At 43.7% G+C, this 16,667-nt stretch overlaps 1 protein-coding gene across 3 annotated transcripts in view; it reads right to left on the minus strand.

Moving 5' to 3' along the window:
- Window positions 1-16,667, minus strand: part of LOC105939218 (tetratricopeptide repeat protein 28) — a 306,671-nt gene that overhangs the window by 16,023 nt on the left and 273,981 nt on the right. For all 3 annotated transcript variants that reach the window (XM_021307932.2, XM_021307931.2, XM_036144490.1), the window contains 4 exons: window positions 14,818-14,927; window positions 8,705-8,834; window positions 8,381-8,599; window positions 5,929-6,088 (listed from right to left, as the gene is read on the minus strand). In XM_021307932.2, the coding sequence (XP_021163607.2) occupies window positions 5,929-6,088; window positions 8,381-8,599; window positions 8,705-8,834; window positions 14,818-14,927 (619 nt within the window). The remainder of the gene's footprint in view (window positions 1-5,928; window positions 6,089-8,380; window positions 8,600-8,704; window positions 8,835-14,817; window positions 14,928-16,667) is intronic.

Consider the following 16,667-nt stretch of genomic DNA (forward strand, 5'->3'; position numbering starts at 1 on the left):
AGCGCAGTTAAATCCTTTCATTATAATGCTGGTAATGCTGATCTAGTCCGTGGGGAGTCAGCCACCCCCACCTCACTCCCAATCCCACCCCACTACTCTTCGCTATCGCCACAATTCACCCCCCTGTTTCTGTCTGTCGTGTTTGAAGTTTAAAACAAGCCAAATGTCAGATTTCAACCCTTCTTACACAGGCGCAGGAGAACGCTCTCACAAGAAAGATTGAAAACACACCAAATATACATCTTATATAGACATATTAAACTGTTTTATGGTATGTATGCTTCTCCTGGCGATGTCATGAATAGCAGGCATTATCGTTCTTTTTTATTAGGTCATTCAAAGACATAATGTTGATAGTTTGAGATTTTAGTAATAATATACTGCTGTTTACTATAATATGCTGCCATGGCATCTATACTTCCATATCATTCACTCAGTTGTTGTTCATACTCTTGGCAGATTTAGATTTAAGATAATTTTTTTCCTCACTTGACCAACATCTTTCTTGTGACTGAAAAGATAAAGATGTCAAAATACGATGCCACAAACGGCCATACGTTTCAGCAAAGGAACGCAACGTCTCCGTTGGCAACACATTTTATATAAAGGATCATGTCCACCACAAATTATCACAACTAATTGTCAATTAAAAGTCTGTAGCACAACTCAATAGTCTACACCAGATGTGTTCAAAGTGCGGCCCGGGGGCCATTTGTGGCCCCTGTACTGATTTTGTGCGGCCCTCCGACTGCATTTCAAGAATGATTTGGTCCACCAGCAGAGGTGGCTGATGCAGATAAAACTTTAGAGTGTTTTAATTAGGACAAAATTATACCAGACAGGTTAAAATCTTACATTTGAAAATGTTGGAACACAAAGCATTGGTCTTTTAATAGCAACGCTTTCTACATTCCCTTTAATTTCACAGTAAATAGGACAATATCTATTCAATGAGTTCTGCCTTGAATTAATTTATTCAAGTTGGCTAAATACAGCAAGTGTTTTCATAGACAGAAGGACACAAATCCTGTCCTTATATTGCTAGACCAAAAATAAGTCTTGTTTTTTTTTTCCATCGAGTTCAAAATATTTTGTAAACTGGATGACCATCTCTTAATAGGGCAAAGTTCTGAATCTACAGTGATTTACACATTCCTTTCCTACAGGAAATCTGACTTAATTGGTGTCATTAAAATAATCATGTTTGTAGAGCAAACTAAAAAATAAATAAATCACAACATAATTTTTGGGTTAATTTTTATTAATTTTGTATTCCTTTTTTGGCACTCAACGACTTAACTGGACAATCTCAGCCCACATGCCAAAACGTTTGGACACTCCTGGTCTACACCATTGTGAACAGCTATTTTCATCAGCTCTATAGGTGGAAACCAGCTGCTCTGTGTAGTTGCTTACTTATGGCCAACACTGCATATTACGACTGAACAGAAAAGGAAAGGAAAGTCCTATAAAGTCATATCAGCATATGACAAGTAAGTTAAAAGTGGACCATGGTGGCAACATGTGAAGGTGGACAGAGGAGCAACTTGCTGGGTTCAACGAATGTGGACCAAAGAGGAATCTGAGTAAGGCACACAATAACCTGTCTTTATTAAAAAAAATTAAAAATCTCATCTGGGCAAACAGGAAGACTTTTTGCTGTTGTGTCTTGTGGTAAACTCCCAGAATCCAATTATTATTGGACGTAATGAGCATCACATTGAAGCTATTTGATGGTGCAACAGGGAGATATCCTGTCGAAACAGTTCATCATCACCTCCCTTTGTCAGTTTTTGTTTTGCACACATTCTTTTACTACTTCACTTCCCCCCTCATTCATTTAGTCTCCAGTCATTTCAGAGTGCTGCAGCGCCTTTGTCTGCACTCCAGATAGTGAATGGGCCGGTAAGTGGTGCCATATTGTGCCCATCCAGGCACAATGGTGTGTATGCAACTTCCCTTTGGAGTAGTAAATGAGCTGATAATGGTGCAGGAGGGCCAAGCTGCCACAGCATCTGAGACAGGCACTGGGCGCACCAGCTGGTCACTATGGATCAAATACAAACTAGAGAAGCGCCAGAAAGGATGTCAGTGGGCGATTTTAACTTTCACTCCCACGCGGCTGCCTCCTCCATCTCCCTCTGGCTGCATCCCCAGTTGTAGGTTAGGTCTTTATTTACCAACCTCGGCTCCTTTGAGTCTCCCCATTGATTTTATCGCCTCTTTTCAATCTTCTACTCCTTCTGATTCTCTGAGCAACCCGCTTTATCTTTTGCTTCACTTCTGATGCACTATTTGTCAGGTGGACTCACCATCCCTTGCAATATAAAGAGCCATTATTCCATCTCATTTATTTCCCCGGAGCAGAGAGGGGACTCTTTCATGCAGGTGGTGGGGGGGCCTGTCATCCAAGGGTTCAGTGGGGCAGAATAATGCTCTTTACACACAGAGGCATGATAAAATGACCATTCAGCTAACTCTGGGGATAGAAATGTAAGGTTTTGGCAACAGCTGAGACAGGAAATAATTCAGTTTTACTCTTTTCAGCTAACGATCAGCTGCGCGATAATACGCGGTTTGCACTCTAATTAAAAGCAGTCGATACAATGAGGAGATTTACAATCAATTTGTGCAGGCATTTTACAAGTTACAGTTGGTATAGCAGTGTGTGAAACCTTCATATGCATTTATAACCGTGAAGAAGGGAGGATTCATATCAGATGTGCTCACTGCATCACAATTTACTGCACGTCATGAATTTTGTGCCTGGCATGGCTGTGCTATTTGCTCGGCAGAGTAGCACAAGATGTTGCACAAAACAGAAGAGGGGGAGAGTGTTTGTCCATTTATTTAACTTTTGAAGACACATTTAGAGCAGAGACCCATAAATGGTGAACCGCAGTCCAGATCAGGACCCTAATGTGGTCTTAAATGGACCCACATTAGTTGTCAGAATTCAGCTGAGTATAATTTTTAGCTGCACATATTTTCTTGTATTTACAGAAATCCATTTTTGGTGCATTGTTTGTTTTTTTGTCTTTACAGTGGTTGCCGTCTTGTGGAAGAAACAGCGTGTGTCTTTGCAAAGAGAGGTGAGCAAGCAGAAGAATAGACAAGCGTGCCCAATATACCGTGGGTCAGGTCTTGAAGCAGTGATTGGGGACAGAAAAGAGTATTTTTCCAGACTGGAGGAAGTCCTACAGGAGAGTTTAATACCTGTTTGCATCTTGTGTTCAGAGACAGTGGGGTGTGTCAAACCTGGCAGTGTAAAGAGTTACTCTGAAATTAAACACAGCTAACTTGAGGAATCAAACCAAGTGCAACGTATAAGTTGCTAGCATGATGTTGCGTTTTTTTGCTGAAGGAGGACCTGGTGCACTCCACAAAATTGATGGCTTCATGAGTAAAGAAAATGAGGTGGAAATGTGAAAGCTATCAAGACATCGGCCAGAAGCTGAAGTTTGGCAGAAAATTACTTTTCTAAATGAACAATGAGGGTCCGGTGGTGCCGTTGTATGGCAGCCACGCTTCTGTCAGTCTGCCCCAGGGCAGCTGTGGCTACTAACATAGCTCACCGCCGTCAGGGTGTGAATGTGAGTGAATGATTGATTGTAGTGTAAAGCGCTTTGGGGTCGTAGGACTTGATAAAGCACTATACAAGTACAAGCCATTTACCATTTACCATAACAACAATCCTGTCAAAAATTCCCACATTTTTGTGGTATTTAGGAATTGAAAATAATTTAGGTAATCCTAATGGAACTAAAACAGGAAAGGTTTAGTCTGATTTTCATGATTCTCCGTTGTATTTTATTTAATATGATAATTTTTTTATTATATGATTCTTGACCTTTACTCATTGACATTTCAATAAAAACACTTGCTATAGAGTAATTTCCAATGCAAGTTATTCTTAACTAGATTTGTAAGATGCAGCCTGAAAATAGAGGCGTATGAAACATCCAAAACAATTATAATGATAGTAGCAGCACTTCGAAACCTGTTCTTCACTCAAGTTCAACATTTAAGTTCTTTTAACTCTCACTGGTTCATTATTAACTTCAGTGGCTAGGTGGTCATCAACCAACCACATATTTTCCTGCACTGTTTGAATGGCCTCTCTAAATTCTTCTTAGGTGTGAGTGTAGACGAGAATGACTGATTGTCCTGTTTGTCTCTGTGTTGCCCTGCGATAGACTGGCAACCTGTCCAGGGTGTACCCCGCCTCTCGCCCATTGACAGTGGGGGATAGGCACCAGCATCACACGCGACCCCACAAGGGACAGATGTGTTAGAAAATGGATAGACGGACGTTTGAATGGTTGTACTTGTTCTACCTTTTCTAACAAACTATCTAATTTAAGCTGCTCCATAGAGGGTTAGGAAATGAGTGTCAAATGAGTATGCTCTACATGGTAATATAGCCAGTTTCAAATAAACCAAATCATTGCTACTTAAAACTATTACTTTCCTCTAAACATGGCCCTTAGAAACTGCCTTGAAGGGAGCATCTCATGCAAATCCCCTTTTTTAGCCCTTAAATACATTTTTGTTCTGTACTTGGAATCTCTTGGTGTGTAGAAAAGTTGAATGTAGGCTGTCCAGGTGCTGCTGATCTTTATATTCATGTGCCAAAGTCAGCATGAGAATCATCGCATTATTGAGTTTGCTGACGACTCTGTCATTGTGTCCTTATTGAGTGGCGAGGCCCCAACTGGCCCAGTCATGCAGGATTTTCTCCAGTGGTGCCAGTCTTCCTTTTTGAACATTAATGTGTACAAAACAAAATAAATATGCATAAACTTCAGAAAGGTCCCTCGCCCTCTCTCTTCTGTCTTCATAAACGGACAGGCAGTGGTGCAAGAGTACAAGTACATGGGTGCAGGTACCTGTACTCTTGGGAACATTTGAGTCCCAGGCACTGTGTAGAAAAGCCCACCAGAGGATGCACTTTCTTCGAAAATTGAGGAGTTTTAATGTTAATTGTGTTTTTATGAAAATGTTTTATTGAATCTGTTCTCACCGTTTTCTTTTTTTTTGCTGGTTTGGTTCGCTGGATCTGAAAAACCGTAACGGCTTGCAGAGCGTCATTAAAGAATGCAGAAAAGTCATTGGAGCACAACTGAATGACATTATGGACCTATTCAAGTCCAGATCAGTGACCAAAGCCAAAAAAATGTTGGCAGACCCCCCAGTACAAAGACTTTAAGCCCCTCCTTTCAGGTAGGAGATACGCCCTCCCAAGGTGTCAAACCAACAGACTGAAAATCTGTTTTGTCCCTACAGTTACTGGCTTTTTAAACAAACTCTAGATTCTCAGGTCCTGATTTAAGGTCGCTATTTAATTGCTGCACTTTAATTTTGACTTCAACTTCAGCTTTGATCGTTAATCTTTACTTCAAGTCTTAGCTCCAGTCCTATTTCTTTTGCAAATGTGTGTTTTAGATTGATCTCCATTAACTTTATAAGTCGCTTTGTATCCTTCTGTCTCGTCTATTGTCAGTATTGTTTGTGTGATCGTGTGATGGTTGCTACTACTATTACTTTCTGCAAACGAATTGCCCTTCGGGGACCTGATAAGGTAAATTATAAAGTGTCATATTTTCCAATCTGTTTAGTTTGCTCTATTATATTTGTTTTTAACAATAATGTCACAGTATTTGGTGCGGAGCTGCTAAACAAGGTCACGGACTTCTGGCTTACTACTGTTGCGAATCTGCCGTTTTCATATTCAAACCCACACAATTCATTACATCGTCCCCCAGCATTCTACAAAAATGTCTCAACAGGGTGGAACGCTCTGTGACCTGACCTACTATTTTGCCCTACAGCTACATCCCAAAAAGAACTGGGGCACCCAAAGCCCTTAGGGTGAACATGCAAAACATAAGGATGGGTTAAATGGTCATTAAGATGCAACCATCCTACCTGCTGTAGTAAGACTCGACTCCCAGGGCCTCCCGAGCGCTGGCAATGTGCTGCTCAAGCGAAGAGCTGCTGACCACCCCACCACCACCTCCATCCTGGAAATCGGACCCTGCTTCTGACACACCCTCGCCGAGGTACACTTCATGAAACTTCAGGATTCCTGTGTTGATAGGGACGACAGAACCAAACATGAGCGTTTCCATTTGCCGCCATGCATTTCTAAGCCGTTTCTCTGGCTTGTTCACTACACCAGGAAACGTTTGATCATTTAAACTGAGAGCTGTGGGTAAGGCCATGTGCAGCAGTGCATCTGCGAAACCAAATGAATAAAACAAACAAATATTCAATAAAAGATAAGAGTAGGCTGTCTCTGCCATCTGCTGCCTGCTAGATCTGTTTCAGGCAGGAGGAAATCCGAGCGATGGACCGCATGCTGCGCGTGCGCATGTGTCCCGTCTGCAAGACTCGTACGTGAATTCAACGTTAAAGTTATAAGAACGAACGATCACAGTTGCGTTCCCGTGCACACCCGGGTCTGAATTGTGCAGAGTTTACACCATGTAGAAACCTTAGATTTAAATCCCCTTGGTTATTGAAGGACTTCTTTAGAGCTGGCCATGTTTTTGTGCCAGCTGGATGCCAGGGAATGCCAGGAAGTGACAGACAGGCGATTAGCGAGCAAGTGGCACTCTCTTTGCCTGGGGCGATATTTAACGCTTTGAAGAGCTACACTGCTCTCTATGGTGTTCCTCCTGCTTACGAGACTACCGCCGGGGGTCAAGTTCAGCTGGTTGCCCGGGAGCTCGTCTTGATCAAATGTTGAGGGCCTGTGGCATGGGACACGAGGCACTGCTCTCATTTCCTCTCCTTACAACGAAAGGGGCGTAAAGCAGAGCTAACAGTACGGCAGCCACGGGAGGCATATGACATGCATCTTAATTAACCCAGAGCTTTCTCTGTTCCCGTAGTTAAACAGGAATTTCATGAGTCCGGGGAATAAAAAGGGGGTGGAGTGGGGTGGGGAGGGGGAGGGGGGTCTGCCTCCTAAATATACAGAATTTATTGGCAGACAAAGATTTGCCAGTAGATAAGAATTCAGAAAGAAATCTAAAAATATTTTTCATATTAGATATATTATAAGAAATCTAATATAAAAGCAAATATCTTTTCTTGCAGTAAGTTTGGCCATGTCACAATCTGTGTCACAATCAATTAGTGCGCTTGGTTTGCAGATGATTTCTAGGGTGGAGAGCAAGGCAGGGGGCAAATGCTAACAGTGGAGAGGCAGGTGGCACTGCCACTTGGTGTCAGATCTGATCTGCTCACCCTCTGTCAGCTGAAATGAAGCCTCCAGCCTCGAGGCCCTTTTTTTTCTGCTTTGATTTGAGCAAGTTATGCTTGTGTGGAACCGAGCGCTTTCGTGTCGCCACTCCGCTTAGATCATGTACTGCACAAGATTGTCACTTTAATGCGAAATAAGAATTTCTGCATTTTTTCAGGATACTGATGCGATTTAGCGGATTGGTTCAACAATTTGCAGTTATAGTCCCAGGCTTTTATGTGACAGACCAACACAAAGTAGTGCATAATTGTGTAGTGGGGGATGGGGTGGAGGGATTGAGTAAAGGTAATACTTTGTAGAAAGACCTTCAGTTGCAGTTACTGCTGCTGCAAGTCTATTAAGGGCACGTTTCCACCAGCTTTGGATGTCCAGAGATTGATGTTTTTGCCAATATCTATTTTCAAACTAGCTCAAGCTCAGTCATGTTAGATGGAGAATGCATTTGAACATTAAGAACTTGTCACAAATGATCTTGAGATTTAGGTCTGGGCTTTGGCTGACTCATTGTAACACATGAATAGGCTCTGAACTAAACCAGGGGTCTCAGAACCCAGTCCTCAAGTGCTGGTGACCAGCAACCTTTAGTTGCATCCCTGGTCCAAAGCACCTGCATCAAATGACCTAATTATTTCATTGAGGTAAATTGAAGCAGAAACACATCTAAATGTTGCAGAATGGTGTTTAATAGGTGTTCTTCCAGGACCGCCTTGTATTTACCTCCATCCATCTCCCAGTCAGCTCTGATTGGTGTTCCTGTCCCTGCAGAAATACAGCGGCCCCCTCCATGTGGGGATTGTGTGTGTTTAGAGTAATGTGTTGTCGCTTTTCTTGTTACCACACACAGCATATCGCATATAGGCCAGTAGGCCCAAAATCTGGTAATTTTGTCTCTCTTCTGACATGTCTGTCTCCTTGCTACTCTTCAATGGATGCCAGATTTGAGAAGTCTATTAATTTTCTCATGAAGTCTGGTACTTATTACATCATTGTGATGTTGCTTTTTGTGTTTGTATATCACATAAGATCCAGTTAAAGTTTCGGGGCTAAAACATTGCAATGCGCGAAAAAGTTTTGACCATTGTAATTCAACCAAGCCGAGATAGATCTTACCTGCCCCTGGAGCCAGTAGCCAGCTGTACAGGTAGCCCGCTGCCATTGAGAAATAGAGCACCAAGGCTCTCTGACTGTTGACAGTGTCCAAGATGTGCTCCACTGTAACGGGCGTGTAGGGGTCTGAGTCCTGTTGGCCTGTCTGCCGCTCCACCAAGAGGTCGGCAAAGGCTCGCGTGCGTCCCCGCTCCGCCACAGCCAGAGCCTCGTCATGGTGGCCTGAGGTGTTTAAAGGTCAGTGGTCATCAATGTATTAAAAAGGCAAACATGAATGGAAGTGAAAAAAAAAAGAGGTGAACATAGGAGAATGTCTTGTTGGCTCACCAAGGCTGACGAGGACCCTTTGGAGAGCCTGGTAACAGGAGGTTTGAAGGTCAAACAGAGAGAGTTTGTAGTCGGTGCTGTGCTGGGCCTCATGGCGGATGGTTTCGAACAGCGCGGATGCCCGGTAGAGCTGATGGGGGGGGGGAAAAGCAGCAGGTTTTGTTTTCACGTGTTAAAATTGAACATTTGCAAAATGTCAGTAGTGCCAACACTGGCAGGAACACAGTCGGTCAATCCAGACACCACAACCAAGACTCCTGCTGGTGTCTATTTAGTTCAAACTTACAACACAACTACTCATGTCAGCAGTCATACCCATGTTATAAAGATATTTTAAATTATGTCTTTCAGCTGCTGAGGATGGATGCAGTTTTCCAATCCAAGGATAGATTTTGGCCACTAGATGGCAGCATCCCACCTCACAGGTCATCACTTTTGTAGCCCTCCTTCCATTTCTGCATCCCTACTGAACCAGTAGAGCTCAGCAGGAGAGCTGGTAAATGACTGCCAAACACACCTAAACCTGTTCATCATCTATTGACGTGAATCTGTCAAAGAGGAACAAGATGCTAAAAAATCACATCCGCGTGAGATAAATGCTTTGAAGGTTTAAAAGCCCCATCTCAGGGTCAGAGTCTGGCTGTAACGTTGAGCGACAATGGACAGGCGGGGCATCAGGCAGCCTAGCCCGGCAGAGTTGATCAGCAGTGCTGATTCATGTGAGCTTTTATTGATTTCCTATTTCTGCACTTATAGCAGCGCTGCTGGATGGCTGGTAGTGCTACAGGGTTCGCTCTCCAGGAGTCCAGAGCAAGCGGAGGGATCAGAAAAACACCTCTTGACCACAGTTCACACAACACAAAAAGCTGCAAAACAGAAAAGGTTACTGCTAAGTATCCAGCGTTGTTCCAGGATCACCGTGGCCTTGGTGGGGGAAAGAATGCACAACAGCGAGTGCTTTTATCCCGAGCACTTGTACACGGATTCACTCTAGCTGATGTGGCATATGCCAAGGTCATGCAGGAAAGTATGTCAGAGAGAACGGGAGGAGGGAGGGAGGGAGGGAGGGAGGGGATCGGCGAGGAACCGGAGAGTTCTGCTGCATTAGTGCTCTGCTCAGAGCGGCTCGTCTGGGGCTGATTTCACTGATGGGGCTCAGGGCTGATTGTGCCTCATCAATCTGTTAGGGATGTGAACATTCGCCTATGAATGAAACTAATTCCCTACAGCCTCTCTCCTGCAGCCCGATCATTTCTATCACAGATGACAAGGAAACAAGCACAGATGTGCTACATATACAGCAATGTGAGTGGGGACTTTATCAAATAATCAATAATCACATACACATGTGATACACTAGGTGTGCCCAAGTATTTTTCTTAAAGCCCTGTTTCAATGTCCAATAAAAGCCCTCCGTTTTCTCCATCAGAGCTGAGCACGCTCACACACACACACACACGCACACAAATCTGTGACATGCACCATCTACAGTCAAATACGTCATTTATCATTAATATGTGCGAGATTGTTTTTCAGGACATTTTGCTTTCATATGAAGCTAAAGTCACCTTAGTGTTGAATACCTCCAGAGAGGAGTTGTCTTCTCTACAGCGTCGAGTTAAAGGCTTTGGTTAACTTCAACGAGGCGCTCAGTCTTTAGTCTGGTGTGTCAGGAGAGAATAACGTACTCCATTCTGCCTGAGTATAATGACATGCTGGCTGATAATCCAAAAACTTTTTGTGTTCTAGTTAAACTATTTCCTTGACCCCGTTGATTTGAAGGAGAGCGTCTCATCGATGTCATAAGCAGGAAATGTTTTACCAACTTTTGAGTTTCTTATAAAATGCATTAGCTTTTAGCATCAGAATGAGATCTGTATGCCTCTCAGTGATTGTGTATAAAGCGGCTCAGAACCACCACACTGTTCCATCTGTGGTCATGTCAGGGCCCTTATTGACATTTTTCTAATTCTGTACTCCGGTTTGTGTGTGGTGATTTATCTACGTGTAGCTCTCATTGTAACGACTGAGTGAAATCCGTTTCAAGACTTAAAAACACATTCATCTGCAATGTTGTGGCTGATGTTGCTAAGATAGCTTTGATTAATGTAATAATGTTTGGTTTTCTTTTCCTTGATACAGTCCCAAGCTTTTTGCGTTTTGTGCCTCTTTCTCCGATTTTCTTCTCGTTTTGTCCCGTCTTTGTTCTCCATCACACGCGCTATTACCACAAACATGGTGCGTGAAATCAATAATTGTCCCTGGGAATTAAACAGATCATTGATTTGATCATTTTAGTCAATCAGAGAATCTTTTCAGCTCTAACATGTTGAAACCATAATTTCAGATCCAGTGGCTAGTCCTATTTGCTGAAAATGTCGTTGGAGGGATTCCAAAAGGTCCTCAGTAGTTTGTTTGGACCCCAAGTGCTCGTATGCAAGCCTGAAAACGTCGGGGCATGCTCCTTCTGAGATGACGGATGGTGCCCTGGGGTATCTTCTCCCAGATCCTGATCAGGGTACTAATGAGCAATCTGAGGTGCAACCTGGTAGAGCCGGGTGGACCTAATCATGATGCCCCATAGATGCTCAGGTGGATTTAGGTCAGGAGGCATGGAGGACGATCAATGGTACCGATTGATCCTTCAGGAGCTGCCTGCATGCTCTTGCCACATGAGGCGGGGCCTCATCATGCACCAGGAAGAAACCAGGGCCCACTGCACCAGCAACGGATCTAACAGTGAGTCTAAGTATTTGATCCTGATATACTTTATCACAATCAGGGTGCCAATATTATCCCTGCACAGGATATGCCATGGACATGCCTCCCTAGACCAAAACTGACCACCACCAAACCAATCATGCTTAGAATAATGTCGCAGGCGGCATAACGTTCATTGTAGCTTCTCCAAACCCTCTTCACAGCTGTCCCCTGAGCTCAGAGTGAACCTGTTCTCTTATGTGAAAAGAACAGGGCTGAATCTGCCAATTCGGCTGTTCTCTGGAAAATGCCAGTCAAGCTTTATGGTGACGCGCAGTGAGCACAGGGCCTAGTAGAGGACATCGGGAAACAGGCCATCCACATAAAGTCTGTTTCTAATGTTTGGTCACAGATTCACACCAGTGGCCTGCTGGAGGTCACTTTGCAGGGTTCTGGCAGCCCTCATCCTGTTCCTCCAGGCACAAATGAGCAAATTCCTGTCCTGATGATGGGTTAAGGAATGTCCCAGCTCTTCTGCCTGTGTCTTGGAATCTCCTTCATGCTCTTGAGACTGGGCTGGGAGACACAGCATACCTTTTGGCAATGGTTCGTATTGGTGGAGTCGGACTGCCTGTGGGACCTCTGTAGGGTCCAGGTATCGCCTCATGCTAGCAGTAGTGGCACTGCCCCTGGTCAAATGCAAAACTACTGAAAAGCAGTCGAGAAAAATAAGGAGGAAAAAAATGTCTGTGGCCACCGCCTGCTAAACCATTCCTGTTTTGGGGTTGTTTCATTGTTCCCTCTTTGCTGCGCCTGTTGTTAACATCATTAAAAACAAAAGAGCCCAAACTGATTAGCGACCTCCTCTACTAATGATCAGATGTATACTCCAGGAGTTTCATTAAAAGTGTTCCATTAGTTTTTTGAGTAATGTTCTGTTGATATCTGGCGCTAAGGCATGATACCATGAATGGGGGAAATTGTGTCACAATTCCAAGGAAAAATGGTGTTTGGGATATCTTCACAAGAAAATTAAGTTCTTGACACCTTACATTTTCATTTAGACAGGAAAGCTTTAGAATTTTGGATTCTTTGATATATAAACATATATGATATGATATGATAAAACAGCTTGCCATACGCCTACTACATTGTGTCAGTGACATAACGTGGCTTTTATCTGACATGTAGAGTGAACGTCACTGTCATGCGGAATCAGTAATGTAAGCAGAGCTTGCTACATGCATACCTTTAATGATTTTTTTTTTTTCAGTCAAAACTGACACTTCCTAAAAAACACCCTCTCTGGGGAGGTCTCATCCTCTGCGGCAGATAAAATCCGACACACAGGCTTAATCTACAGTAGTCCAGCGATATTTAAGGAAGCACAAATTTATTGATTCACGCTCGCACAGATACGTATGCGAGTCCATCTCGGAGGGAGTAGCTGCTGAGGAAATAGCTGATTGGAATCAGGACACGTCAATCACAGAGTTGCGGTGAGCACTAGGCTCAAAGATGGGGGCGATTGCATACAACAGACTTTAAATATATAGAGAACATGAGTTCAACTACCCCTAATCTACACCTATGGCTTGCTTCAGGAATCTAAATACAGGCCAGTACAGCTGTGGTGTAAAAATGGGTCATTTACCAAGGTTATGTGTACCGACTGTCCCGCTCATGAATAATCATTGGATTTATACTCTGAGGACAAAAGTGTCCTGTTCCACCACTGATTCACCTCGGGCTGACAGGCAACAGAGACAAAAATAAAAATACTTGTCACATAATGAGAAAAATGAGTAAATCTTAGTTACGACAAGAGCTACAGTGTTAGGTTTAATGCGATAGAGCAACATAATAGTGAAGTGAAGGGGAAATGTGATAAGCGGTTTACTCCACTTCTTTTAAGCAAAAACAAAAGAAAATTGTAAAATTCTGGAAAGTGCGTTGTGCATTTGCATCCTCGTCCCCGTTACTTTGACAACCCTAAAGGAAATCCTTTGCAGCCAGCTGACTTCAGAAGTCCCAAAATCACTAAACACAATCCTAATGTGAGCGGTTTATCCTCAGTCTAAAGTTAATTCAAGATCAAGGAACAGGGCAGACAGGTCAGTGATAAAGGTGTGAAGAAGCTTAAAGCAGCATTCGTTTTTAAAAGACCCCAACAATATGCCACGCTCTGAATATCTTAACGAACAGTTTTCAACCAGTCATCTGAATAAGTAAAGAGCATGGCACAGCCACTAATTTACTGAGGCACTCCCCAAATCCGGCCCGTATGGAAGCGCACACAAATATATCTTCTGTCCATCAATCACATAAAACCCCAGTCACATACTTTTAAGTTTGGTGGTGTAACATGACTGAAAGTGGGAAAAGAAAAAGCTCAAGTAGAAAGGATACGTGCAATGGAAAATATGTTGCACTGGCTTTGCTAGAATAATATTTTGCTTTAATTGAACACAAATTCCTTAATATGACTCACACACGAGCAAACAGGCTCTGCTCTGGTCGCCGCTTTAGCTCGGTCTTGCTTTCCCAGCTCTTGCTTCGGATAATTGCTAACAGACAAAGTTGCTTTTTTTTTTGAAAACTATGATGCAGGGACTAGGGAAACAAAACAGCTATCTGGGTCACCCTGATGGTATTTGTGCACGTGTATCATAACAAGAGTGTTTTGGGCTGGATCTTTGAAAATGAAAGAAGCTGGAAAACATCCCTGCAGACACATGTGACAGCCACCGCGGCTGGCTGGCTGGCTGTCAGGCTTGTGTGTGGATACGCGAGCCAAAGCAAAAAAAAAAAATTAAATCTTGAGCTGCACAGTGTGGCCAGACTGCAGAGAAAGAGAGAGAGAGAGAGAAAGAAAGAGAGAGATAGAGAGAAAGATGTTTAAGGGGATATTCCATGCCTGCCAGGTGGGCAGTGGGCTGAAGAGGAGTGGATGTGTGCGTGATACAAAGGTTTGGGGCTCCTGTGACAACGCGTACTGATCTAAAAAAAAAAAAAAAAAAAAAAAAAATCTTCACTCATCTGTCGCCTGTCTGCTGAGATGATGGCGTTTACCAGCTCCACAGACTCCTCAGCATACTGCCAGCAGCCGTGTTCACGCTCCCCTTCTTCTCCTCCCCTGCTGCTCCGGCTCCTCTGGGCTCCTTCCATCGCCATAAGGTTATTACTGAGAGCTTATTTCCCACCTTTTATGTGTTTGGACATCTACCTCCACCTCTCATTTGTAAGCGTAGCCAACCTCTAAGCCAACAGATGTGGGCTTATTGGAGGTCAGTTTTAACTACACGGGGGTGGATTTGCTGGAAGGAGTCCAGATCAAGGAGATGTGAGGAGGAAATGAGTCAAGGTGACTCAGAGGAAGTAAAGAGAGAGAGAGAGAGAGAGAGATGCTTTACCTGATGTTGGGACTCCTCCAGATTCCCACTGGCCCACAGGGAGAGCCCGAGACGATGGCGGATCTTCGCCTCGTCCTCGCGCCGAGCCAGCTGCTCCGCGAGCCGCAGGCCTGTCAGGAGGGGAGGAAATGGCGGCAGATGAGAAGCGCGAGCACACAGCCGAAAAGATTCTGAGCAGGCTGACTCTTGTGCACGTTTGTTAGGAACAGATGTAAGCGTAGCGTGGTACTGATGTTCTGACAGCGAACAGGTTTGGAAATTTGGCCTCCGCTGCAAGAAAACCGCTCGTGCGGCGGGTTTTTAAGCATGCACCCGCCTCCGGCATAGAGGGAGAGCGTCGGAGCACTAATCGGACTGCGTGGTAATCAATGCGAGGCATTGAGTGGCTGAGCAAACACAAATACGCGTGTAATGCTTGCTTAAAGGGTATCACAAAAAGACGTGGACAAATATTTGCGAGCACATTGATGGGCTAATGATGGACTCTATTCAAACACAGCCCGAGTCTCCTTTAGGATACTCTGCTTGTGAGGCGGTGTTGGAAAGACTGAGGAATAGATACACAGGCACAGTCAGGAGTTCACATACACTCATCATCAGCACGAACGTCAAAGGCCTTTTCAGTTTTTAAAGACGCACGCGAGCTGTACTTTTCCCACGTTGGATTAAATGTAGAGCGAAACTTTTAAAAACAAGAAGATGCTTCAGTTTATTTGATTTTTCTTTAATCTATAAATGGTTAATACACAGGCTCAAATACACATACACACACACACGCCCACTGGTTCTACGTCTGTGGTTCTTGCACGAATGGTGTTCCTTTTGCCACCAGAAACATGAAGTGAAGAAATCCAAATCTGATATTAACTGGTGGAGTAAGTTAGGGGAAAAAAAATGCTTTTAGGTGACAATGACAATAACAAATATGCATTGAGGCAAAGAGGCTTGTAAACCTAATAGCTGCGTTCCGGCTGTCAAGCATGGTGATGGCAGCATCAAGCTGAGGGTATGTTTCGCTGGCATTGGTACTGGTGCATTGTACAGAGTGGATGGAATAAGCATCAGCAAGGACTACCTTGGAATTGACAGCTAGATGGTCGAAGTGTTGACTGAAACGGATTGTTCCCTCAGGACATGAATCCCCAAACCCCGTCTATGCAGGTTCTAGATTGGTTAAAGCTGGCCAACGTCAGGCATCTGGAAAGGCCCTGACCTCGGCCCTCTTGAAAATGCATGGACCATGATCTGAAAGCCTAAATGAATAGTTGCAATGATGAGTATTATAATTTTGGGTCAGAATAATGACAGAAGGGAGACGGGGAGACAGAGAATCCACAACAAACTAAAACAGGTGCACCCCATTCTTGTTTTTCATTCAATCACTAAACTTACATTTCGATTTGTCCAGAAAAAAAAGAACAATAATGAGTGACACATTTTTTTCCCCCATTATCATGAAATAATATAGGTGTACTGGATGTGAGCTTCTAACCAGCACTGTATGCCTAGGTGTGGCCGTGCCTGAGTGAAGTCATCTGCACAGCGCACAGTTTATTTTTCACTTTTAATTCGTCAAGCAGCGAGGCCGATATCACATCTTTGCATGCGTTCTCACTTTGTTTGCCGAGAAACCCGGTTCTGCCCAATTACAGGGATGAAAATTCCTCTCTGTGCAGGAAAATGATTAAAAAAAAAAAAAAAAAAAACGGCAGCGTCTGAGCCACACATCACCCATATGGTGTGAAAAGCTCAGCGAGCCTGCTACAGTTTACAACAAGCTATTTCTCCGGCACAGCCCTGCTTTCACACGGTCGCTGCATTTGGAAGTCTATTCTCTCCGCTCGGCTGTG

Source organism: Fundulus heteroclitus, chromosome 12 (genome assembly GCF_011125445.2).
Source record: "Fundulus heteroclitus isolate FHET01 chromosome 12, MU-UCD_Fhet_4.1, whole genome shotgun sequence".
Lineage (NCBI taxonomy): Eukaryota > Metazoa > Chordata > Actinopteri > Cyprinodontiformes > Fundulidae > Fundulus > Fundulus heteroclitus.